Here is a 27,747-nt window from a genome sequence, read left to right on the forward strand (position 1 = left end):
AGTGCTTAATAAATGCTTAATGATTTGATTTAAAATAGATAGAGAATTAGAATATTTATTAAGGACCTACTATGTGTCATACACTACTCTAAAAATTGGGGATACAAACACAAACAAATTCTACATTCGACACAAAGGTCAAATGATAGGGGAAATAAAGTACCTGATGAGATAAGGCAACTATGAACTAGAAGTTGAATAAAAAAGTTGAGTTGGGAATGAAGTCGTCATGGCTGAGGTTTCTCAAGAAATGGTAGCACAAGTGGGAGGATCACCAATTAGATAGGATAAGAATAGGATAAGGAGTATTTTTCTTAAAATAATGATTTCTTCAGGGTAAGATGTTTGATCAAGAATGTAGAAAAGTCCCTAGAGTGACTAAATGGAGAGTGAGGTGAGATTGGCTGGTTCTTATTTATAAACTAATGAGGATAAGTTTACATAACCCTTTTCTCTTCTGCCAGTACTCTGGAGGGGAAAGATTAACAAAGAGTCATGAAATTTTGAAAATATAAATTTAAATCATTTAAGAGCAAAGAAATACTTGAAAAATTGTGATTATTTATGCCTAACTATGCAAAATAAATTTTGCTTAGGATTTAGAATTAGAAGTGATTTTTGTTATTCAGTCATTTTTCAGTCATGTCCCTCTCAATGTGGGACTCCTATCTGGAATTTTCTTAGTGAAGACATTCACTAATTTTCTTCTCTAGCTCATTTTATGGATGAGGACTGAGGAAAACAATCAAGAAACTTTCCAGGGGTCACACAGTTAGATATGACCAGATTTAACATTAGGAAAATGAGTCTTTTTGATTCCAGGCTCAACACTATCCACTATGCCACCCATCTCCCAGAAGTTATCTTGGAGATCATCTAATCTTACTCTACCGTTATGTAGATAAGAAAACTGAGGCACAAAGAACTTTTGTTCCACTCAGGTCAAACAACTAATATCTTGTAAATTTGAAACTAGAATTCAGGCTATCTTAGTCCAAATATAATGTTATGCGATGATGATGATCAAACAATTTGTTATAAGATTAAAGAATAAAGAATGCGGGTCAGAATTTGTGGAAATATGCATTTCTCCTAAGTTAATTTAATGCTGTTTTGTTTTTTTGGTTTATTTGTTTTTTTTTTTTAACCACCAAATTGAAACATGAAATGTATAGGCCTAATTTTGATAAATTTGATAAATAATCTGGATAAATTATCTGAAATAATTAATGTTCATGAATAGTATAATACTAAATGTTTTGAATTCAAAGATTGATTACCATGGACTTTGAAGTTTTCTTGTGTAAATTGTTTTTGATTTTATTGATTCATTTTAACATAGGTGTTACACCAAAAACTCAAAAAAAAAAAACCCTGATTTGTATACTTCCTGAAAAAGATTTAAAAAACACAAAATAATGTTTTGACCCATAATATATGCTATATACACTTTTCTAAATTATATTTTATTAAACTATGTAATAATGTGTGTTTTAACTTTAACAACAGGTAACAAAAGGTAAGAAAGACAATCTACATTTTATTTTTTTTACTGTATGCTATAATCATGATTTGTATAACTAGGATATATATATTACATATACATATAAAATATGCATATATTAATATGTATATGTAATATATATGTGTGTGTGATTAATTTTCTTTACATCACTTCATACAAGATATTCCACAATTTAAAAAAAAATCTTCATATCTTCATTCTTTAAAGCTATAACTGCTTTGCAAACAGAAATAAATTAAATATAAAACATATAATTATAATTCCTTACTACTTTTTATATAAACTGTGGAAGATAAAATCTTATTGTTATTTTTAGGTGTTTTAAATGTTTATCTACGTTTAAAAGGCCAAACTACAATAGAAAATCCATTATGGTCTTCAAGTGGAAATAAAGGACAGCACTGGAATGAGGCCCATGTTAATATATACCCAATAACTTCATTTCAGGTAAGAAAAGAATAGTCTTTCCCAACAATGGATAGAAGCATAAGGATAGTTAAAATACTTCCATCACACATTGAAAAAATACCTGTTTGTTCTTGGGTATCAGAATCAAACTTTGAAAAGTTTCAAATATATATATGAAAATGCGCCATATGAAGGCATGAGTCCTCACCTTTTTTTAAATTGATACTAACCTTAATTACTTCAGCATTTTGTTTAAAATGTTTGTCCATTTTAATCAAAATTTGCATAGAATTAGAAAATAACATCAATTTATAAAACATGATGTGTGAATTGAGTTGTGCTATACTCATATATTTCCAATTTCATCCTGTGATAAATGTCAGGATAATTCCTATAATATTGGAAAATGAATACTAATCTTGGAAGTCATTTGTTTTAATTTTGGTTACATAACTGTTATATGCCCTTAGCAAATAAAAATCATTCATTTTTGCAAGTAACACATTTTAATACTGGAAGTTGTGTTTTTCAAGCAATGCTTTGTTTACTATACAAAATAATGTCAGCTATTTTCCAGTATGGCAATTATCCAAAGTCAGATTCAAATAACAGCTCAGTCATTTTAGAAAGCACAGATAAAATGTCTTATTCAGGATAAAAGACAAAAATAACTATGAAATAAATAAGTGATAGCATCATGAACTTAAGAAGAAAATTCAGATCAGAATAAATCAATTCAATTACACTATCACATTATTTTGAAGATACTCAGCTAGTAGCATTACTTTTATTTGTCATAAATGGCATATTTCAGTAGACTTGTCATTTAGTTATAGTTTACCATTAAAATTTTATAATAGAAGATAATTTCTTTTTTCTCTCTTCAAATTATATAATTGTGACTTAAGACATATTTCTATTTGTTGATGATTAGTTTATAAAAAAGAAAAATACCTTATTTAATAGATTTTGGTTTTGAAAATACGGTGGCATAGTTATATTTTTGTTTTCTTCTTGACCTGTTCTAACACCTAAGTTTACAACACCAAATAATTTCAAACAATTATAGGGGGAGCTAAGGATTCATAATATTACCTACATATATGTATGTAGATTATATATGAAGGAACGCATATATGTAAAACACATGTATATGTGTGTTATTCATATGTATGTGTATACACATATATTTCACTTACTTTGGGAGGCATAGTCAAGAGGGCAGCATAGAGGCAGCAACTCACCTGAACTCTCCCAACATTCCTCTTCAGACAAGTTTAAAATAATGTATCAAATTGAATTCTAGAGTGGCAAAGGAAACAAAAGGTAAGAATGAGATTTTTTTTTAACTCAAGACAATTTAGGTGATCAAAATAGGTAGATGCTATCCCAAAGCATATATAATAGCAACAGCGACAATAGAGAGCTCCAAAGGGAGCTGTGACAGTGGCAGCAGCAGCTTTGGGACCTCTCATTTCAGAGAGGGTAAGGTAGTCACAAAACTGGTTAAAAAAAGGTGACATAGGATCCTTTACTGGTACTAGGTACAGGATACTGTCACATTTCCCATAAACAGTTCCCACTTGCCATTCCAAGGTGGAGAGGAGCACTAGAACTTGCAGCCTCAGGAAACAAGGAAACCAAATCATAGTTCCAGAAGTACTGTTGGTTGTGGTAAAGGGGAAAGACTTGGGTAAAGAATAGAATGCAGAACAAGAAGGCAATAACCACATTTCTCTCCAGATCACACTACCTTGAAAGTACTAAAAGCTTACAGACTCCCAGAAATAACTGAAAACAGCAACATGAAAAACGCTGAAGTTTGGGACATTGTCTCCAATCTTATCCCAGGAACAAAGTTCAACTTTTAGCATAAAATTAAAAGACAATAAATAGCTTGAAAAAATAAACAAACAAAAAAATTAAAAACCTATTATGGTTAAAGGGAAGATAAAAATACAAATTTAGAAGAAAACAACATGAAAACAGCCACGAGAAAAGCTTCAAAGAAAAATGCTAATCGAATACAAGCCTAACAAGACTTCATGGAATATCTAAGAAAATAAATCAGAGAAGAAAAAGAAAGAATAGGAAAATTAATGAGAGTGATAAAAGAAAATTACCCAAAAAAAATTAGTAATTTGGTTTTTAAAAAGCACACAAATATTGCAGAAAATATCACCTTAAAAAACAGGATGGTACAAAAATTAGCAGAAGCAGCAAAATAATTGTATAAATATGTATACATATATTGGATTTGACATATATTTTAACATATTTAACATGTATTTGGACTATCTGCCATCTAAGGAAGAGAGTAGGAAGAAGGAGGGAAAATTTTGGAACCAAAAGTTTTGCAAGGGTCATGTTGAAAAATTACCCATGTATATGTTTTGTAAATAAAAAGCTTTAATAAAACAAAAACAACAAAAATTCACAGAAGAAAAAATTTCCATAAAAATAGAAATTTTGAGAAGTGGAAGATAAGGACTTGATAACTAATAAAGAAAAAATAAAACAAAGTCTCAAAGAATGAAAAAAAGAGAAAATGTGAAATATCTTATTAAAAACAAGTTACCTAGAAAATAGATCAAGGAGTGATAATTTAAAATTATTTAATTACCTGAAACTATGATAAAATTTTTCATTATATTTCAAGAAATTATAAACAAAATCTTCTCTAATATTTAGGAACAAAAAGCTAAAGTAGAAATTGAAGGAATACACAGATCACTATCTGAGCTACTAAAATGAAATTCCCAGAAGTATTATAGCCAAAGTCCAGAACTCTGAAAGAAGCCAGGTAGAAATCATTCAGTTATAATGGAAGTAAGTCAGTATCCCAGAGGATTTAACAGTTTCCACATATCCTGGATATTTCAGAGGGCAAATGAATTAGGATAACAACCAAGAATAACCTACCTGTAAAACTGAGTATAATTCTTAAGAGGAATAGACATTTAATGAAACAGAGAACTTCCTTTTTTTTTTTTTTTTGGCTGAAAGTCAAATTAACTTTATTTTATTTTATTTTATTTATTTAATAGCCTTTTATTTACAGGTTATATGTAACAATTGCCAAACCTCTTGTTCCAATTTTTCACCTCTTACCCCCCACCTCCTCCCCCAGATGGCAGGATGACCAGTAGATGTTAAATATATTAAAATATAAATTAGGTACACAATAAGTATACATGACCAAACCGTTATTTTGCTGTACAAAAGAATCAGACTCTGAAATATTGTACAATTCCATGAAGGAAATAAAAAAATGCAGGTAGGCATAAATATAGGAATTAGAATTCAATGTAATGGTTTTTAGTCATCACCCAGAGTTCTTTCTCTGGGCATAGCTAGTTCAGTTCATTACTGCTCCATTGGAAATGATTTGGTTGATCTCATGGCCAAGGTCCATCAGAACTGGTCATCAATATATTTTGTTGAAGTTATAATGATCTCCTGGTCCTGCTCATTTCCTCAGCATCAGTTCGTCTAAGTCTCTCAGGCCTTTCTGAAATCATCCTGTTGGTTTTCTTACAGAACAATTTTCCATGATATTCTTATACCACAATTTTTTCACCATTCTCCAACTGATGGGCATCCTCGTTTCAATTTCACCACTACAAAAGGGCTGCCACAAACATTCGTGCACATACAGGTCCCTTTCCCCTTCTTTTATCTCTTTGGGATATAAGCCCAGTAGTAACACTGCTGGATCAAAGGGTATGCACAGTTTGATAACTTTTTGAGCATAGTTCTAAACTTCTCTCAGAATGGTTGGATTCCACAACTCCACCAACAATGCATCAATGTCCCAGTTTTCCCATCCCCTCAAAAATCATCTTATTTTTTCCTGTCATCTTAGCCAATCCCAACGGGTTGTGTGGTATCTTAGGTTGTCTTAATTTGCATTTCTTTGATTAATAATGACTTGGAGCATCTTTTATGACTAGAAATAGTTTCAATTTCTTCACCGGGTTTCTGTTCTATCCTTTGACCATTTTCAATTGGAGAATGGCTTGATTTTTATAAATTAGGTTAATTCTCTATATATTTTTGGAAATGAGTCCTTTATCAGAAAACTTTGACTGTAAAAATATTTTAGTTTATTGCTTCCTTCTAATCTTGTCTGCATTATTTTGTTGTACAAAACTTTTTCAGTTTGGTATAGTCAAAATTTTCTATTTGTGATCATAATGATCTCTAGCTTTTTGTTAAGTCTTCCCCTTCCATTGAGAGGTAAACTATCCTGTGTTCCTCTAATTTATTAAAATTTCATTCTAAGCCTAGGTCATGAACCCATTTTGACCTTATCTTGGTGTACGTGGAAAGTTGGATCATCTAGTTTCTGATATTAGTTTCCAACCCACCAATTTTATCAAAAGAGTTCTTATCCCAAAAACTGGGGTCTTTGGGTTTGTCAAAGACAAGTTGTTATAGTTGTTGACTGTTTTGTCCCTTGACCTAATCTATTCCACGATCAACTAATCTATTCCTTAAATACCAAATGGTTTGGTAACTGCTCCTTAATATAATTTTAGATCTGGTACAGTTAAGCCACCTTCATTTGTTTTTTCATTAATTCCCTTAGTTCTTGACCTTTTGTTTTTCCTATAATTTTGTTGTTATTTTTCTAGGTCATTAAAATTTTTTTGTCTGATTTATAGCCTAAATAAATAGATTAGTTTAGGTAATTTGTCATCTTTATATTTGCTCCCCTTTATCCAAACATTTAATATTTTCAATTGGTTAGATGACTTAATTTATTGAAAAGTGGTCTGTAATTTTGCTCATAAAAGTTTCTGATTTTCCCTTGGCAGTGTTCTAAATATTTTATATTATCAGTAGTTACTTTAAATGGAATTTCTCTTTGTAACTCTGACTGTTATTTTGTTAGTGATATATAAGAATGCGTGACTTATGTGGGTTTATTTTATAAACAACTTTGCTAAAGTTTGGATTATTTCTAATAACTTTTAGTAGAATCTCTGGGTTCTCAAGTATACCATCTATCTCGCAAAAAGTGATAATTTGGTTTCCTCATTGCCTATTCTTATTCCTTTAATCTTTTCTCAGCTCTTTTCAAATAGTGTTTTTACAATTTAAATAGAACTTTGATATGGGACCTTGTTTCCTCAGATCTTTTTGGAAGGTTCAGTTTGTCTCCATTACAATGATGCTTACTGATGGTTTTAAATAGTCCTGATTATTTTAAGGAAAAGTCCATTTATTCCTATATTAAAATGTTTTAATAGAAATGGATGTTGGATTTTTGTCAAATCTTTTTTGCATCTATTGAGATGTCAATGGTTTTTGTTAATTTGGCTATTAATTGGGCAATTTATTGATAGTTTTCTAATATTAAAGCCCTGCATTCCTGGTATAAATCCTTACATTGTTTATCCTATGATTTTCTGTAGTCTTTTTGCTAATATCTTATTTAGTTTTAGCATCAATATTCATTAGGGGATTGGTCTATAATTTTTTTCTGTTTTCAACCTACCTGGTTTAGGTTTTCAGTATCATGTCTGGCATAGAAGGAATTTGGAACTCCTTTTTCCCTATTTATCAAATAATTTATTGATTGGGGGCCAATTGTTCTTTAAATGTTTGGTAGAATTCCATTAATCCATCTGGTCCTGGGGATTTTTCTTGGGATTTTTAATTGCCTGTTCTATTTCTTTTTCTGAAATGGGACTATTCAAGCAATTTACTTCCTCTTCTGAAACAGAGAACCAAGCATTCCTGATGAAAAGCCAGGACTTGAATAGAAAATCTGTCATTCAAAGTCAAGACTCAAGAGAAGTTAAAAAAAATTATTTGAGATGATATATGAACTAAAAAAATTTATCATTATTAGGGCAGATAGAAGTCTCCATAAACAGCAAACATGCACGATCTAAAAAAATGAAGAATTAAGAAAAATGGATGCACTGGGAGAAGGAAGAAAGAAGAGGAAGATGAAAGGAAGAGAAATTACCTTACATGTTGCTTTTAGAGAGATACAAAGAGAAGAAAATAGGGGAGGTAGTGGGCAACCTTTGAACAAAATTTTCATCCAATTTGTCTTAAGAATGGAAATACATACAGGTTCATTTATGTATCTTACCCAACAAAATAGAAAGGGAAGGGAATAAAAAAAAAAGAAGGGGTTTTGGGACACTTAGAACTCTTGTTTTTTCTCCTACCTAGCTGACCATTCTTTCTCAGTCTCCTTCACTGATTCCTAATCCAGTTTATACCTCCTTGTCCTGAGTATCCCACAGGGTTACTGGTCCCTTTAATTCCTCTATATTCATTTGGTCATCTTCTCAGCTCCTCTAACTTTAATTACTATCTCTAATGATATGCAAATCTACCTCTCTGCTGACTACCAATCTTACAACTCAAAACTTACAGCTCAAACTGCTTTTTAGACATCTTAAACTGGAAACTTAGTGGACATCTTAAACTCAACCCAAAATTGAATTCAGTATTTTAACTCTGCCCACTTCTTCCTTTTCTATTTCAAATGAGATTAAATTAACACTATCCTCCAAATCCTTTAAATTAACAACCTAGGAAGTCATACTCAACTCATCACTATTTCTTATTCCCATAACATTCTATTGCCAAAATCGTCAATTATACTTTTTTTCTCAACCCTCAAATGAACCGTTTTTTCCTCTGATATTGCCACCACCTTCATATAGGCCTTCATCACTTTACTTGCTTTCTTATATCTTACTTCCCCTCTATGTGCTCTTGGAATATTACAATAAATATTCTGATAATGAGTCTCAAGTCTTTTCCCACTACAATGCATCTTATATTCAACTACCACTTTTCCCTAAAACAAGTCCAAGTATGTCATCTTTAACTCAACTTATTTAAGGGGTTCCCTATTGTCCCCAGGACAAATTCTCTATTTTGGGATTTAAATCCCTTCATAAATTAAGCAACACAAACACACACACACACACACACACACACACACACACATGTCACATCTTTCCAATCTCCTGACACCTATTCTTTAAGATATATTCTTCAATTCACTGATACTGATGGCATTTTCTCAGCATATAGTAAGTTTTGGTCATTCTTTTTTATATCTTCTGGCTGTCTTATGATTGCATCTTTTTCATTTGCTTTTTTAATCATTTGATTTTTTTTTCTTTCTTTTTAATCAGGTTGGCTAAAGATTATCTATTCTGTTGGTCTTTTCAAAGAACTGATGTATCTGTTTAGCATTTCAATAATCTGTTAGGTTTCCAGTTTATTTTTCCTCCGATTTTCAATATTTTCTTGCTTTTTTCTTATTTGGGGTTTATTTATTTATTTTTGTCTTCTTATTTTTAAAACTTCTTTGGTTTATTAACCCTTTCATTTTTATTCTGTTAATTTATATTTTTGGAATAAAATTTAGTGGTAACTATTAAGTCTTCTTTAGGTTGTCTTCTTCTTGTGGTCCCTGAAAGTTCATATTTTGTTGCATTGTGGCCTACAAAAACTTTGGTTAGTAGTTCTGCCTTTTTACATTCATTTACTGAAAGCATCTTGCTTATCATTTCTTATAGCACAATAACATTTCATCACAATTATATGAAGGAATTTGTCCAGTCAAGGGGCATCCCCTTAATTGCCAGTTCTTTGCCACTACTAAAAGAACTGCTATAAATATTTGGGTGCACAAAGGTCCTTTTTCTTTATTAAAGAGGGGTTTTTTTTTTTGGAATACTGTGCTACTGTTTGATAAAAACATGCACATGGTTTTATAGCCCTTATGGGGCTAAAAATTGCTTTTCAGAATGTTTTGATTCAGTATACAATTTTTACCAATAGTACATTAGTATTTTAATTTTTCCATATGCTCTTCAACATTTCATTTCCTTTTGTGTCATATTAAATATTCTGATAGGTGGATGATAGTAGATTTGAGCTACTTTAATTTGCAATTCTCTGATCAATAGTGATTTAGAGATCTTTTATGTGACTACAGATAGCTCTAATTACTTTTTCTGAAAACTGTTCATATTCTTTGACCATTCATCAATTAAGGAATCGGTCTTATTTCTAAAATATGACCCAGTTGCCTTTGTATTTGAGAACTGAGAAGAGAAACTTCTCTTTTTCACATTAATGACCACCAACAATATTCCCCCCATTTTACCTGCTCTCTCTCTTTCCCTCTGTCCCTCCTTCTCTTTCTTTTTTCTCCTTCTCTCTCCCTCTCACCTCCTCTCTTTTTCTTTCTGTCTTTCTGTCTCTTTCTTTGTATTCCTCTGAGTCTCTCTGACTCTGTCTCTCTGCCTCTTGTTTCTCTGTGTCTCTTTGTCTCTGTCTGTCTCTGTCTCTTGGTCTCTTTGTCTGTGTGTGTGTGTGTGTGTGTGTGTGTGTCTTTCATGTTTTTACTTATGACTCTTACTTTGCCCAATCATAAGTATCTCCTTCATAAGGATCTCCTTCTCTTATCTCCTTCTTCTCTTACTTTCCTATATGGTGAGATACATATCTACATTCAAAAAAAGTGTGTGTTATTCTTGTTTAAGTCAATTCAGCCAAGTGCAAGGTTCATGTGCTCCCACTCCCATTTTCCTATCTTGCCTTCCACTGTAAAAATATCTTTTAGACTTCTTTTATGTCAGATAATTTATCCCATTCTATATCCCTTTTTTCACTTTTCCCAATGCATTCTTCTCCTCAAGTCATCATCTTGACTTTATTTTTTAGGTAAATATTTCATTATATTCAACACATAACTGTAATTTTAAACAATATTTTTTCATTATAAAGAAAATTTTTAGAATTCGTTTTTATAAAATTTAGAATTACAAATTATCCCACCCTTTCTTCACCTCTTCCTAAATTGGTTGGAAATTTGATAAAGGTTACATATGTACAATCATATATAATGTACCTCCAAATTAGTCACAATAGTGATTGAATCAACATACCAAAATGAGAAAAAATTATTTTTTAAGCTTTTTTATTTTTTAAAACATATGCATGGATAATAGTTCTACATTAAGCCTGGCAAAACTTTGTTTTCCAATTTGCCCCCTCTTCCTGAACCCACTCCCCTAGATGGAAAGTAGTCAAAGATACATTAAATATTGTAGAAATATGTTAAATCCAATATATGCATACGTATTTACACAATTACCTTGCTGCACACACACAAAAAAATCAAATCAAACCGGGAAAAATAAATCAGAAATAAAATAAAATACAAACAACAAAAAGAGTGAAAATGCTATGTTATGAACAACACTCAGTTCCCACAGTCCTGTTTCTGAGTGTAGATGGCTCTCTTCATCACAAGATCATTGGAACTGGTCTGAATCATCTCATGGTTGAAGAGAGCCACTTCCATCAGAATTGACTGTCATATAATCTTGTTGCCATGTACAATGATCTCCTGGTTCTGCTCATTTCTCTTAGCATCAGTTCATGTAAGTCTCTACAGACTTTGCTTCAGCAAAATCCTGTTGATTGTTTCTTATAGAACAATAATGTTCCATAATTCATATTCTACAGAATAAAATAAATTTAGAAAAGAGTGCTTCTCCTCAACTGAATTGATGCTCCCTTCTCAATCTTTTCAGCTGAATTTTTGCCTGAGCTTCTGTCTGCTTTATATATAATCTCCCAAAGGTTGACTCCTCCCCTCTGAGGAAGGGATTAAGGGAGGTGTGAATTCACAAACTTACAAAGTTATCTTTTGTGAATCTCCCAATGCTTGTGATCTTCAATGAGTACTTAAATACTTCTTGCTTATATGAGCTAGCTCTCTAAAGGTGTCAACACAAGCATTGTTTCTATTAGTTCCACTTAGTACCTTGTTTCTTCTGGCCCATAACATCTCCTTCTAAGATCAGATCAATCATATTGAGCCATGCTAAATTAGATAATTATTGTCTCTATCAACTCTAATGACTTAACACTTCGTAAAGATTCCAACATTTTCTAGTAGTTTTTTAGTTAATTCTCTAGAGTTCTAAATGTACTGTTAAGGACCATGTCTAAGTGACAGGGCAGGTCAATTCTCTGAGAGCCTCCACAGCTGTGAATCGTAACACTTGAAGACTTTACAAAGCAGTCTTTACCAACACAGATGTTCCTTATGGATTAGGAATGAAATAAATTGGAGGGAAGAGGAGAGAGGTCAGAGAATGCAACTGCCAATTTCAGCTGAAAAACGAAAGTGACTAGTTTAGCCCTTACCAAATTTTCCTGCTTGTCTATTTTTGTACTTACCCTATTTCTGGATCACAGGGACTTCTCCACTGAGCTTATGACCACGTCAGTAATGCTGCTCAGTGTACGGGCTCATGTCCAGAACCTTACATCTAGAGCCCCACATTTAGTGTCCTATGTTGGGTGCCAAAATGTAATATCCTTCTGGATGTCCCTATTTGGGTACCAAAATGTAGTGTCCTTCTGGAGCCCCCAAGTAAGGGTGCCAAAATATACTATGCTTTCTAGAGCTCCCACACTGGGGTGCCAAAATATACTGTCTGGACAAGCTCTCTGGAGGATCTCAGGAGTAGTCTTGGTCTTAGTTGGTAGAGTGAAGGAGGGAGAAGACTTATGAGAATAGTCAAAAATGAAGTGTCTCTTTCCAGTCCTCTCAGCTTTTAAATACCTCAGTATGATTATATCATTACAGCACAATAAGCATGTGCCAACTAGAGAACCACAGTATCATCACATCACACCTAGCAAGTGCTAGCAATAAGCACCCTGCTATGTAAATGCATCTTACTGTAAGTATCCCTTGGTTCAAGTTGAATACATGTGGTAATGCCTTGACTTTTCAGGAAGGATGAGACCACCAAAGGGAGGTAGGGAGGCAAACCAAACATTGTCAGTAGGTTCTCGCTGGGCTGAAGGGTCTTATAATTTACCCAAAGTTCCCCCACTATCTGCAGCCCTCTATATAGGTTATTTAGTTTCCAATTAGTTTTTGATCTATTTTCCCCTGGCCTTTTATTTAATGTAATTTTTTATCTTCATTATCTGAAAAAGATATTTACTATTTCTGCCTTTATGTATTTTGAGGTCTTTATGCCCTAATATATGGTCCATTTTTGTATAGGTTTGATTAGAGGTTGAAGGTTCCATGAACCTCCAAGAAAAAAGTGAACTCCTTTCTGTCTCCAATTTTCTCCAAAGCTCATTCATAAAACTTTTTCTAATATACTGTTTACATCTTTAACTTTTTTTCTTATTTACTTTGTGGTTTAATTTGTCTAGTTTTGAGAGAGCAAGGTTGAGATCTCCAACTAGTATACTTTTGCTGTCTATTACTTTTTGCAGCTCTCAACTTCTCCTTTAGGAATTTAGATGTTATACCACTTGGTGCATATATGTTTAGTGTTGATATTATTTCATTATCTATGGTATCCTTTAGCAAGATATAGTTTCCTTCCTTATCTCTTTTAATTAGATCTATCTTTGCTTTAGCTTGATCTGAGATCAGAATAGCTACCCCTGCTTTTCTTTACTTCACCTGAAGATAATGATTCTGCTCCAGCCTTTCACTTTCTCTGTATTTATTTCTCTGCTTTAAATGTGTTTCTTATAAAAACATATTGTAGGATTCTGGCTTTTAATCCAGTCTGCTATTCACTTCCATTTTATGGGAGGGTTTATCCCATTCACATTCACAGACAAAATAACTAAGTCTGTATTTCCTGCCATCTTATTTACCCAAAGTTATCCTTTTCTCTTTCCTTTCCCCATTCCCTCCTCCCCAGTATTTTGTTTTTGATGACCACTTCCCTCAAACAGTCCTCCCCCTTTAATGTTCCTGCTCCTTTTTTTATTCCTTTCCCCTGATATTTCTGTTTTCCCTTCTATTAGTCTTTTCTTTTCTCTTGCCCTTTCCCTCCCACTTCCCTATAAGGTGAGACAAGTTTCTCTGTGAAACCAATTATGTCTGATATTCTCTCTTTGAACCAAACCTGATGAGAGTAAAATTCACACAATTTTCATCTCCCTCTCTTATTTCCCTCAATTATAATAGGTCTTCTTTGCCTCTTTATGAAATGTAATTTCTCTCATTTTACTTCCATTTTCCCCTTTTCCCAATACACTCCCTTTTCCACCTCTACTTTTTCATATTTATGACAGTAAAATAAACATGTACTTTCCATGTATCCCCATAAGACATATACTTTTCAAGAGTTCTTTCCTTTTTACCTTTTTATACTTCTTTTGAGTTCTATATTTGGAGATCATATTTTTTTTTTGTTCAATTCTGGTTTTTTCATCAGAAATAAATGAAATTTTCCTGTATCATTGAATGTCTGTCTTCTTCTCTGAAAGAAAATCCTCAATGTAGCTGAATAGTTTATTCTTTGCTGCATTCCAAGTTCCTTTGCCTTTTGGAATATCAGATTCCAGGCCCTTCAGTCCATTAAGATGGAAGCTGCTAGGTCCTGCATAATCCTTATTGTAGATACTCAGTATTTGAATTGTTTCTTTCTGGCTGCTTTCAACATTTTTCCTTGGTCACATAGTTGTGAAATTTAGCCATAATATTCCTTGGAGTTTTCATTTTAGGGTCTCTTTCAGGAGATGATTGGTGGATTTTTTCAATGGCTATTTTATCTTCTGATTCTAGGATATCAGGGCAATTTTCTTTAATGATTTCCTGAAACATAATTTCTATGCTCTTTTTTCCATCATGATTTTCAGGAAGTCCTATAATCCTTACATTGTATCTCCTAGATCTATTTTCCAGGTCAGTTGTTTTTCCCATAAGATATTTAACATTTTCTTCTATTTTTAAATTTTTTTTTGGTTTATGTGACTGATTCTTGATCTCATTGAGTCATTCATTTCCATTTGTTCACTTCTGATTTTTAGTGAATAATTTTCTTCAGTAATCATTTTTTGTTGTATTTTGTTGTGTTTGTATTGGATTTTTAAATGAATTGTTTTGTTCTATGGATTTTTTTTCCATTTCACAAATTCTATTTTTCAGAGAATTGTTTTCTTTTTCCATTTTTTATTTTGTAGGGAGTTTATGTGCTTTTTCCATTTTATGAAATCTATTTTGTAAGTTTTTTTTTCTGGTAATTACTGTGTTTCCTTTTCTATACCCTCTTGCAACTTTCTCCTTTCCTTTTCCCAGTTTCCTTCTAGAACCCTTTTAAGATCCTTTTTAATTTCTTCCAAGAAAGCCTTGTGAGATTGGGACCAATTTATATCACCCTTTGGGGCTTCATCTGGAAATGCTATGTTTTGGGGTACCTCATGGTTTGAAATCTGTTCTCTTTCCCCATAAAATCTATCTATGGTCAGAGTTCTTTCTGCCTTATTGCTCATTTTTAAAAAGTTGATATCTCTTTTTAGGATTAGAGGGAGATTGTCCTAGCTTCCTCTACAAGTAGCAGTGGCTGTGCTGGGTCAGTGGTGACTAATTTTCAGTGCTAGTTTGGCATGACCAGACCCCATGAAATTCTGGCATTTAGAGGCTTGCTATTTGCTTTTTGTATTTGTGTTGGATTTCTTAGAACTAGTCTGCTGATCTCCTGGCCAAACTATTCTACTGAATAGCCAATACTGCTGTAGATTTCTCCTGGTAGATTCTGTGGTGCATTCAACCCACACTGCATTGAGACTGTGCATTGCTTGCTCTAGGCATCTGTGCTTGGGTTGCCTGCCTTCCTGTGTGTCCAATTGAAACAACTTTTCTGGAGATCCTCAAAATTATCTTGTGCTAGTAATTTGTTATATTCCCAATATTCATGGGTTCTGTCACTCCAAAACCAGTGTAGAGGCTGGATTTGCAATTGGTGGGAGGGACATAGGGACAGCTCAGAAAAAGATGTGTCTCCTCTCCACCACTATCTTGTTTCACCCCCAATGGGAAAAAATTATAAAAAATAAAGTGAAAATAGTATATTTTGATCTGCATTCTGATCCATCACTTTTTTCTACAGATGTGAATGGCATTTTCCATGTTGAATTATTTGTAATTTCCTTGTATTGCTGAAAAGACCTAAATTATTCAGAGTTGAGCCAAAAGTTGCTTTTGCCATGTGTAATAACCTTCTGTTACTGTTTATTTCACTTTGAACAAGTTTATACAAGTAAGATAGATTTCTATTTCTATTGATTGTGTATATTATCTTTTCTTTGAGCCAATACTGATTAAGTTAAGGTTCAAATGATGCCTATCCCCACCCTTCCATTTTCTTCTCCACTATAATAGTTTTCTGATTCTTCATATGAAATTATTTATCCCATTCTGCTTCTCTCTTCCTTCTGCATCCAGTGTACTCCTCATTCTCATCTCTTAATAATTTTTATGACATTCTCTCAAATTCATCTTATACTCATACCCACTACCTATGCATTATCCTGCTAGCTGTACTATTTTGAAACTGATACATCTTTTTAAAAAGTCTTTTATTTTCAAAACATATGCATGGATAATTTTTTAATATTGACCCTTGCAGAGCTAGATGGCAAGCAATCCAATATATGTTATGCATGTTAAAATATATTCTAAATTCAATATATGCAAACATTTTTATACAATTCTCTTGTTACACAAAAAAAATCAAATAAAAAAGGAAAGAAAATGAGGAAGAAAACAAAATGCAAGCAAACAACCACAAAAAGAGTGAGAATGTTATGTTGTGATCCTCATTCAGTTCCGACAGTCCTCTCTCTGATTGTAGATGGTTCTCTTCATCACAAGCTCATTGGAACTGGCATCAGTCATTTCATTGTTGGAAAGAATCACATTCGGTGTACAATGATCTCCCGGTTCTGCTTCTTTCACTTACCATCAGTTCATGTAATTCTCTCTAGAACCCTCTGAAATCATCCTCTTGATAATTTCTTATAGAACAATAATATTCCATAATATTCATATACCATAACTTATTCAGCCATTCTCCAGCTGATGCCCATCAACTCAATTTCCAGTTTCTTGCCACTATGAAGAGGGCTGCCACAAACATTTTTGCACATGTGGATCCCTTTCATTTCTTTAAGATCTCTTTGGGATATAGGTCCCATAGAAATACTGCTGGATCAAAGAATATGCACATAACCTGATATAAATTTTAAGAATTTTAAGTGTCATTTTCTCATATAAGGATATAAACAGTTTAGCTCTATTGAATCCCTTCTGTTTTTCCCCTGTTCATGATTCTTGGGTCTTGATTTTGGAAATCGAATTTTTTATATAATTCTGTTCTTATGCAACCTTGAAATCCTTCTTTGTCATTGAATGACCATTTTCCCCCTTATTGTATTATGCTCAATTTAGCCAGATAATGTGATTCTTGGTGTAAAACTAGTTCCTTTGCTTTTTAGCAATAACATGTTTTGTGTTAATATTGCAGTCACCAAATGGTTTGGGCTCCCCAATATTTAAATTGACTACTTGCAATATTTTTTCTTTGGCATGATAATTCTGAAGTTTGATTGTAATGTTTTTTGTGTTTTTTATTTTGGGATCTCTTTCCTGAGGTGATCAGTGGATTTTTTCAATGGTTATTTTACCCTCTGGTTCCAGGATGTCTAGCAGTTTTCCTGGATATTTCTTGGAAATAGCTAAGTCCTTTTTTTGAGTAGAACTTTCAGGTTCAGTGATCCTGACAATTTCACTGGATCTGTTTTCCACATCAGTTGTTTTTCCAATGAAGTACTTTATATTTCTTTCATTTTTCCCCATATTTTTGAATTTGACTGATTCTTGATATCTTATAGAGTCATTAGCTTCCAGGTGATCAATTCTAGCTTTTAAAGAATTGTTTTCTTCAGTTAGCTTTTTATTTTCTTTTCCATTCATTTAATTCTACTTTTTAAAGCAATTGTTTTTTTCATGCTGTTGGACTTTTTTTCATAATTCTCTTGCATCAAATTTATTTTTGCTATTTTTGTTTCACCCCTTTTATGATTTTTAAGCTCATCTTCCATGAGTTCTTTTTGGGCTTAAGATCACTTCCTTTTTTTCTGGGGTTTTGCCCATAGGTATTTTGCCATTGTTGTCCTCTTCTGAGTTTTTGTATTGATTTTTCCTGTCACAGTAATAATTTTCTCTAGTTAGGTTCTTGGGGCAGAGCCAAGATGGTGGAGAGTAGACCTGACTTTTTCTTAGCTTTCCCTGGCATCCCTCAGATCAACATGAGATCAAGGCTCTGAACTGGTTTTGGAGCGACAAAACCAGCAAATATTTGGAGTGCAACAAATTTCCAGCAGAAGATATTTTAAATGAACTTCAGAAAAGGTTTCTTTCAATCATGTGGGAGGTGTGGGGGAAGGGGAATGGTGAGAATGGCCGAGTGCAGGCATGGGGCGGGGACCCAGGGCAGTGTTGCATCCCTGTGCCAGGTAATCTATAGCAGTTGGATACTCTGTCCTGGTTGAAAGTCAGTGGAGCAGAAGATTAGCTGTGAGATTTCCAACAAAACCACAAAGAGCAAATAATGAAACTCTAAACTCTAGAATAATAAGAAACTTCAGCACTGGCCCAGAGTAGCTTAAGCTGCTGCCAGCTGTAGAAGAAGCTTAGAGCAATCTCCTCTTTTGCCCTAATAGCAGATCTCAATCATTTCAGAAAAAGAGCAAAAAAACTAAAAAAACCCTGAATATATATATTGCTTTTATGGAGAAAGAGAAGAACACAATTCAAAACCTAAGGATCTTAAGGATCCTAAAGGAAAATCATCTCCAGATGAAGCCCCAAAGGGTGATATGACTTGGTCCCTGCTCTCTTGGAAGAATTCAAGGAGGATCATAAAATAGAGTTAAAATAAAAATGGGGAAAGGAAATGAGAATATTACAAGAGAGTTTGGAAAAGATAACACAGACATTATCTGAAAAAAACTCCTTAAAATAATTTTATCAAAAGGAAAAATCACATAACATCTTACAAAATAAATTTGACAAAATGGAAAAAGCAAATAACTCCTCACAAAATAGATTTAACAAAATGAAGTATATAACTCCTTACAAAATAGATTTGAAAAAGAAAACAATTACTTGAAAAATAGAATTTGTGAAATGGGAAAAAAAATCCAATGAACTTAATACCTTGTTTAAAAGTACAATTGGCCAAATGCAAAATGAGAGGAATAAGCTAACAGAAGAAAATAATTCACTAAAAATTATAATTGAACAAATGGAAGTGAATGACTCAATGAGACTTCAAAAATCAATGAAACAAAACCAAAAAGAAAAAAAAAAGAAAAATAGAAAAAAATGTTAAATACCTCATTGGAAAAACAACTGACCAGAAAAATAGATCTGGGAGAGACAATCTTTAAAAATTATTGGACTTTCTGAAAAACATAATGAAAAAAGAGCTTAGACATCATTTTTTAGGAAATCATCAAGGAAAACTGCCTTGATGTCCTAGAAAAAGAAAGTAAAATAGCCATTGAAAGAATTCACCAAACAACTCCTGAAAGAGACCCCAAAATGAAAACTCCAAAGAATATCATAGCTAAATTTCAGAATTATCAGCTAAAGGAGAACATATTGCAATCAGCCAGAAAGAAACATTCAAATATTGAGGAGCCACAATCAGGATTACTCAGGCCCTAGAAGCTTTCACTTTAAAGGATCAAAGGTTCTGAAATTTAATATTACAAGAGGAAAAGAAACTTGAATTGTTGCCTACAATCAACTACCCAGCAAAAGTGAACATTATCTTTCAGGATAAAAGATGGAAATTCAAAGAAACAGGTGAGTTTCATTTATTTCTGATGGAAAGAACAGACCTGAACAGAAAATTTAATCTTCAAATACAGAACTCAAGAGAAACATAAAAAAGGTAAAAGAAAGAAAGAAATTTTCTTTTAAAAGTCAAAAAGCTTATATCCCTATATGGGAAGATGAAATGTTTAACTCTTGAGAGAGCTATATGTACGTTATGGGTATATTTAGAGGATATAATTTGATTTTATTGTGATGGTATAAAAAAAGAAACTAGAGGAGGAAAAGATTCTATTGGAAGAGGAAAATTGAGTTAAAATGGGATGTATCACATCTCATAGGAAAGTAAAAAAAAAGATCAATCACAGCTAAGGGAAAGAAGAGAGGAGGAGGCTAATAAAAAGGAAAACAGAGGTAGAAGAAGAAATTGTGAATTGATCCAATCATCCTGGAGAGCACTTTAAAACTGTTGCTAAAGGGCAACTGATGCTAAAATGTGCATCCCCTTTGATCCAGCAGTGTTTCTACTGGATTTATATCTCAAAGAGATCTTCAAAAAGGAAAGGGACCCACATATTCATAAATGTTTGTGACAACCCTTTTTGTAGTGACAAGGAACTAGAAACTGAGTGGGTGCCCATCACTTGAAGAATGGTTGAATTAAGTTATAGTATAGGATATTTTGGAATATTATTGTTCTACAAGAAACGATCAGCAGGATGATTTCAGAGAAGCTTGGAGAAAGATACATAATCTGATGCAACATGAAATGAGCAGAGCCGAAATCATTGTATATGGCAACAATAAGATTATATGATGATCAATTCTGTGGTTCTGTTCACCAATGAAATGATTCAGGCCAGTTCCTACAATCTTGTGATGAAGAGATCCATCTATATGCAGAGTGAGGATTATGGGAACTGAGTGTGGATCACAGCATAGCATTTTCACTCTTTTTGTTGTTGTTTGCTTGCATTTTATTTTCTTTCTCTTTTTTCCTTTTTGATTTGATTTTCTTGTACATCAAGATAATTGTGTAAATGTATATCTTAACAAATATTTTACTATGTTGAATATATATAGGACTACTTTTCAGATCGTGATGCTATTAAAAATTACATGCAATAAAAAGCCAGGGAAAAATAGACCAAAAATGTGTTGGAAACTAAATAATCTAATCCTAAAAAAATAAGTGGGTAAAACAACAAATCATAGGTACAGTCAATAATTTCATCCAAGAAAATGACAATAATGAGACAAAATACTAAAATTTATTGGGTGCTGGCAAAATAGTTCTTTTTTTTTATAAAACTTTTTATTTTCCAAACACATGCATGGGTAAATGCACCATTGACCCTCACATATCTTTGTGTTTCAGATTTTCTCCTTTCCCCAATCCCTTTTTCTCTAGATGGCAAGCAATTCAATATATGTTAAACATGTTAAAATATATGTTAAATCCAATACATATAAACACATTTATATTATTCTCTTGCTGCACAAGAGAAATCAGACCAAAAAAATATGTAAATGAGTAAGAAAACAACATGCAAGCCAACAAGAACAAGAAGAGTGAAAATGTTATGTTGTGATTCACATTCAATTCCTACAATCCTTTCTCTGGTAGATGGCTCTCTTCATCACAAGATCATTGGAACTGGCATCAATTATCTCATTGTTTTAGAGTCATGTTCATCAGAATTGATTGCCACATAATATTGATGCTGTCATGTACAATGATCTCCTGGTTGTGCTCATTTCACTTAGCTTCATGCAAGTCTCTCCAGGCTTTTCTAAAATCATCCTCCTGATCATTTCTTATAAAAAATAATATTTCATAACATTCATATACCATAATTTATCCAGCCATTTTCCAACTTATGGGCATCTACTCAATTTCCAGTTTCTAGGCAAAGCAGTTCTTTGGGGAAATTTTACACTTCTAGATGCTTACTTGGATAAAATAGAAAAAGAGAAGATTAATGAATTGGGCATGCAACTAAAAAAGCTATAAAAACAACAAATTAAAAACTGCCAGTTAAATAAAAAATTTGAAATTCTGAACATGAAAGGTGAGATGAATAAAACTTAAAATAAGGAAACTATTGAACTAATAAGACTAAGATTTGGTTTAATGGAAAAAAACAGCAACAGATAAACCTTTAGTCGATTTGATTAGAAAAAAAGAAAGAAGAAAATCAAATTGTTAATATCAAAAATGAAAGAGGGAACTTTCCACCAATGAAGAGGCAATCAGAGCAATAATTAGGAGTTATTTTGCCCAACTAATGTCAATAAATTTGATAATGTAAGTGAAATGGAGAAATACCTACAAAAATATAGATTGCCTAGATTAACAGAGGACCCAAATTAAATTACTTAAATAATCCCATTTTTGAAAAAGAAATTGAACAAGCTATTAATCAATTTCTGAAGAAAAAATCTCCAGAGCCAGATAGATGAATTCTAAGAATCATTTAAATACCAATTAATTCCAATACTATGCAAATTTTTGAAAAAATAGGGAAAGACTACCAAATTCCTTTAATGACACAGACATGGTACTGATATCTAAATCAGATAGGATGAGAAAAGGGAAAGAAAATTATAGACTAATTCCCTAATAAATATTGATGCAAAAATCTTAAATAAAATGCTAGCAAAGAGATTACAAAAAGTTATCCCCAGAAAAATACACCATGACCAAGTAAAATTTATACCAAGAATGCAGGGCTGATTCAGTATTGGAAAGGCTATTAGCATAATTGTCTGTATCAATAATCAAACTAACAAAAACCATATGATTATCTCAATAGATGCAGAAAAAGCATTTGATAAAATCCAATACCCATTTCTATTAAAAACACTAGAGAGCATAAGAATAAATGAACTTTTCCTTAAAATGATCAGTATCATCTATTAAAACCATTAGCAAACATCATAAGTAATGAGGACAAACTAGAACTATTCCCAATAAGATCATGAGTGAAACAAGGTTCCCTATTATCACCATTGCTATTCAACATTGTATTAGAAATGTTAGCTTTGGCAATAAGAGAAGAAAAAGTGACTAAAGGAATAAAAATAGGTAATAAGGAAACTAAATTATCACTCTTTCAGATAATATCATGATATATTTAGAGAATCCTAGAGAATTAACTAAAAAACTACTAGAAATAATCGATAACTTAAGCAAAGATGCAGGATACAAAAATGAAATCCACAGAAATCATCAGCTTTTTTATATATTACCAAGAAAGTTCAGCAGCTAGAGATACAAAGAGTAATTCTGTTTAAAATAACTATTGATAATATAAAATATTTAGAAAGCTATCTGTGAAAGCAAAGTCAGGAACTATTTGTATATAACTATAAAACACTTTCCACACAAATAAAGTGAGATCTAATCAATTGGAAAAATATCAATATCATATTCATGAATAGACACTTATGCAGTGCCAAACCAATCAAACTTGCAAGAAATTATTTTATAGATCTAGAAAAAATAATAACAAAGTTCATCTGGTAAAGAATTTCAAGTGAATTATTGAAAAATAATGCAAATGAATGTGACCTAGCTGTATCAGGCAGCAGTCACCAAACACCAAAACTATATGGTACTGGGTAAGAGATAGCGTATCCAATCAGTGGACTAGATTAAGTTCACAGGACAAAATAGTCAATAACTATAGTAACCTAGTATTTGACAATCCAAAAAACTCCAACTTTTGGGATAAGAACTCACTATTTGACAAAAAAAATAGTTGCTGGGAAAATTGGAAATTAGTATGGTAGAAACTAGGCATTGACCCACACCTAACACCCCATTTAAGATCAAAATGGGTTCATGATTTACACATAAAGAGGAATATTATAAGCAAATTAAAAGAATAAAGGGTACTTTACCTGAGATCTGTGGAGAAGAAAGGAGTTTGTGGGCAAAGAAGAACTGGAAAACATTATTAAATACAAAATGGATAAATTTGACTATATTAAGTTTAAAAGTTTTTGTACAAACAAAACTAATGCAGACAAGATTAGAAGGGAAGCAATAAACTGAGGGAAATAATTTACATTCAAGGTTTCTGATAACAGCCTCATTTCTAAAATATAAAGAACTGATAAAAATTTATAAGAATTCAAGCCATTTTCCAGCTGATAAATGGTCAAAAAGATGTGAACAGACAATTTTCAAAGGAAGAAATTGAAACCATTTCTAGTCATATGAAAACTTATTCTATTGACCAGAGAAATGTAAATTAAGACAATTCTGAAGTCCACTATACACTTCTCAATTGGCTAAGATGACAGGAAAAGATAATGATTACTGTTGAAGGGAATGTGGGAAAACTGGAATAGTAATACATTTTTTGTGGAGTTGGGAAGTGATTCAACCATTTGGAGCTATGTTTAAAGGGCTATCAAACTGTGCATACCTTTTGTTCCAGCAGTGTTTCTACTTGACTTGTATCCTAAAGGAAGGAAGGGGACCTACATGTGCAAAAAAGCCTGTGCCACCCTTTTTTGTAATGGCAAGAAACTGGAAACTGAGTGGATGCCCATCAGTTGGAGAATGGGTGACTAAATTATGGTATATAGATGTTAGGGATTATTGTTCTATAAGAAATGATCATCAAGATGATGTCAGAGAATCCTCAAGAGACTTACATAAACTGATGCTAAGTGAAATGAGGAAATCCAGGAGATCATTATACACAGCAACAGCAAGGTTATAGGATGATGAATTCTGATGGACATGACTCTCTTCAGACATAGATTGTTCAGGTTAGTTCCTATGGTCTTGTGGTGAAGAGAGCCATTTGCAACCAGAGAGAGGACTGTGGAAGCTAAGTGATCACAATATTGTATTTTTACTCTTTTTGTTGTTGGTTGCATTTTTCTTTCTCACTTTTTTTTCCTTTTTAATCTGATTTTTCTTGGGCTGCATATACATATGCTGCATTTGTATAGAAAAATTGCACATGCTTAACATATTTTGAATTACTGGCCATTTCAGGGAGGGGCTGGGGGCAAGAGAGGGAAAAATTTGGAACACAAGGTTTTGCAAGGGTGAATGCTGAAAATTATCCATGCATATGTTTTGAAAATAAAAATCCTTAATGATAGTAATAATAATAATTATTATATAGTTGGTTTCTTTTGAGGTGTTTGCTCATCTTTTTTGGCCTTTTTCCTTTCTTTTAAATTTGAGCTCTTCCCCAGCCTGGAAGGAATACTGCTTCAAGCTTCCTGATTCAGTAGCTTGAGGTCATTGCTGTTTACCTGGTGCTGCACTGCAGTCCATGGGGGACCTTTACATGTGATGCTGTGATAACAGAGGAGGGGTATATCTGAAGCCCCTGGAATCTTTAAAGGTCTGTCAGGTTACCTGGTATTGATCTAGCATCCTAGTAGGCGTGTTTGCCATGTGCTGAGGACAGTGGGGTGTTTCTGCATTTTCCCAAGCTACTCTAAAGCACATAGAAATCTAGCCTCTGGAAGTTTCCTGCCAATCCTCCAGGTTTCTTGGTCTCAAAGACTCTTGTATTTTGTCTTCTTTCTGGTTTCATTGATGTAGGACTTTCTTGGCACCATTCTTTGACTGCTTGGAAGTGAATATTAGAGAATTATGGTGATTCACTGCTGCCATCTTGGTTCCTGGAAGTACTAATTCTGCCCGAATCTAATATTTGAAAGTCAAATTTTCTATTGAGTTCTGGACTCTTTATAAGGAATTCTTAAAAGTCCTATATTTCATAAAAAATTTTTTTTTAATTTTCTGGGTAGGTAACTCTTGGTTATATTCCTAGTTCTTTTGCCCTCTGGAATAAGCCTTCAGGATTCTTTAATGTAAAAACTGTTAAACTGTGTTATTCATGCTGAAGCTCCATGATATTTGACTTGGATCTATTTGGCTACTTGCAATATTTTCATCTTGACTAAAGAACTCTGTAATAGGGTTATAATATTCCTGGGACTTTTCATTTTGGGTTCTCTTTCAGGAGGTGATCAGTGACTTCTTTTAGGTTCCATTTTACCCTTTGGTTCTAGAATATCAGGGTACTTTCATTTGATAATTTCTTAAAAGATGTCTAGGATCTTTTTTATCATGGCTTTCAGGTATCCTAATATTATTTTTATTAAAGCTTTTTATTTTTCAAAACATATGCATGGATAATTCTGCAACACTGACCACTGCAAAAATTTGTGATCCAATTTCCAAAAATGAAAGTAGTCCAAAATATGTTAAATATGGTAGAAATATATGTTAAATCTGGTATGTGCATACATATTTATACAATTATTTTGCTGCACAAGATAAACCAAATCTGACTAGAAAAATGAGGAAGAAAATAAAATGCAAGCAAACAACAACAAAAAAGAGTAAAAATTCTATGTTGTGAACCATACACTTCCCACAGTCCTTTCTCTGGGTATAAATGGCTCTTTTCATCACGAGATCATTGGAATTGTTCTGAATCATCTCATTGTTGAAGAGAACCACATCCATTAGAATTGATCATCACATAGTATTGTTGTTGGAGATATAATGATCTCCTGGTTCTGCTCATTTCATTTAACATCAGTTCATGTAAGTCTCTCCAGGCTTCTCTGAAATCATCCTGCTGATCATTTCTTACAGAACAATAATATTCCATAACATTCATATTCCATAACTTATTCAGCCATTCTGTAACTGATGGACATCCACTCAGTTTCCAGTTTCTTGCAACTACAAAAGGGGCTACATTTTTGAATATGTGGGTCCTTTTGCCTCTGTGAAGATCTCTTTGGGATATAATCCCAGTAGAAATACTGCTGAATCAAAGGATATGAACAGTTTGATACCTCTTAGGACAGAGTTTCAAATTGCTCTCCAGAATGGTTGAATCCATTCACAATTCCACCAACAGTGTATTAGTGTCCTAGTTTTCCCATATCCCCTCCAACATTCATCATTATATTTTCTTGTAATCTTAGACAATCTGAAAGGTGTGTAATGGTACCTCAGAGTTGTCTTAATTTGCATTTCTCTGATCAATAATGATTTAAAGCATCTTTTCATATGTCTAGAAATGGTTTCAATTTCTTCATCTAAAAATTGTCTGTTCATATCCTTTGACCATTTATTTATCAATTGGGGAACGGTTTGAATTCTTATAAATTTCAGTCAGTTCTCTATATATTTTAGAAATGAAGCTTTATCAGAAATCTTTAGTGAAAAAATGTTTTCCTAGTTTATTGCTTTCCTTATAATCTCATCTGCATTAGTTTTGTTTGTGATCAATAATGATTTCCATTCTTTGATCACAAATTACTTCCTCCTCCACAGATCTGAGAGGTAAACTATCCTATGTTCTTCTAATTTGTTTATAATATCATTCTTTATGTCTACATCATGAACCTATTTCAACCTTATCTTGGTATATAGTGTTAGGTATGGGTCCATACCTAGTTTTTGACATACTAATTTCCAATTTTCCCAGCAGTTTTTGAAAATTAGTGAGTTCTTATCCCAAAAGCTGGAGCCTTTAGGTTTGTCAAGCACTAGATTACTATAGTCATTGACTATTTTGTCCTATGAATCTAACCTATTCCACTGATCGACTACTTTATTTTTTTTGGCCAGTACCAAATGGTTTTGATGACTCCTGCTTTGTAATATATTTTTAGATCTGGTACAGCTAGGCCACCTTCATTTGCATTTTTTAAATTAAATCCCTTGAAATTCTTGACCTTTTTTTTCTTCCAGATGGCCTTTGTTATTATTTTTCTTCATTTGTAAAGTAATTTCTTGAGTTTGATTGGTATAGCACTAAATAAATAGACTGATTAAAGCAGTATTGTCATTTTTATTATATTTGTTCTGCCTACTCAAGTACTCCTTTTCCAATTGCTTTACAAGTGTAGAAAGTTTTTTTTATAGTTGTGTTCATATAGTTCCTGACTTTGCCTTGACAGGTAAATTCCCAAATATTTAATATTATCAGCATTTATTTTAAATGGAATATCTCTTTGTATCTCTTGTTGCTGGACTTTGTTGGTAACATATAAAAATGCTGATGATTTATATGTAAATTTATTTTGTATCCTGCAACTTTACTAAAGTTTTTAGTCGTTGTTTTGTTGATTCTCTAGATTTCTG

The 27,747-nt window shown here is 32.7% G+C and overlaps 1 protein-coding gene across 1 annotated transcript in view; it reads left to right on the top strand.

The window, feature by feature from the left end:
• Positions 1-27,747, top strand: part of MDGA2 (MAM domain containing glycosylphosphatidylinositol anchor 2) — a 639,286-nt gene that overhangs the window by 555,147 nt on the left and 56,392 nt on the right. Inside the window, 1 exon segment of the mRNA XM_031952914.1 lies at positions 1,842-1,972. Within this exon segment, the coding sequence (XP_031808774.1) occupies positions 1,842-1,972 (131 nt within the window).

Source organism: Sarcophilus harrisii, chromosome 2 (genome assembly GCF_902635505.1).
Source record: "Sarcophilus harrisii chromosome 2, mSarHar1.11, whole genome shotgun sequence".
Taxonomy (NCBI): Eukaryota; Metazoa; Chordata; class Mammalia; order Dasyuromorphia; family Dasyuridae; genus Sarcophilus; species Sarcophilus harrisii.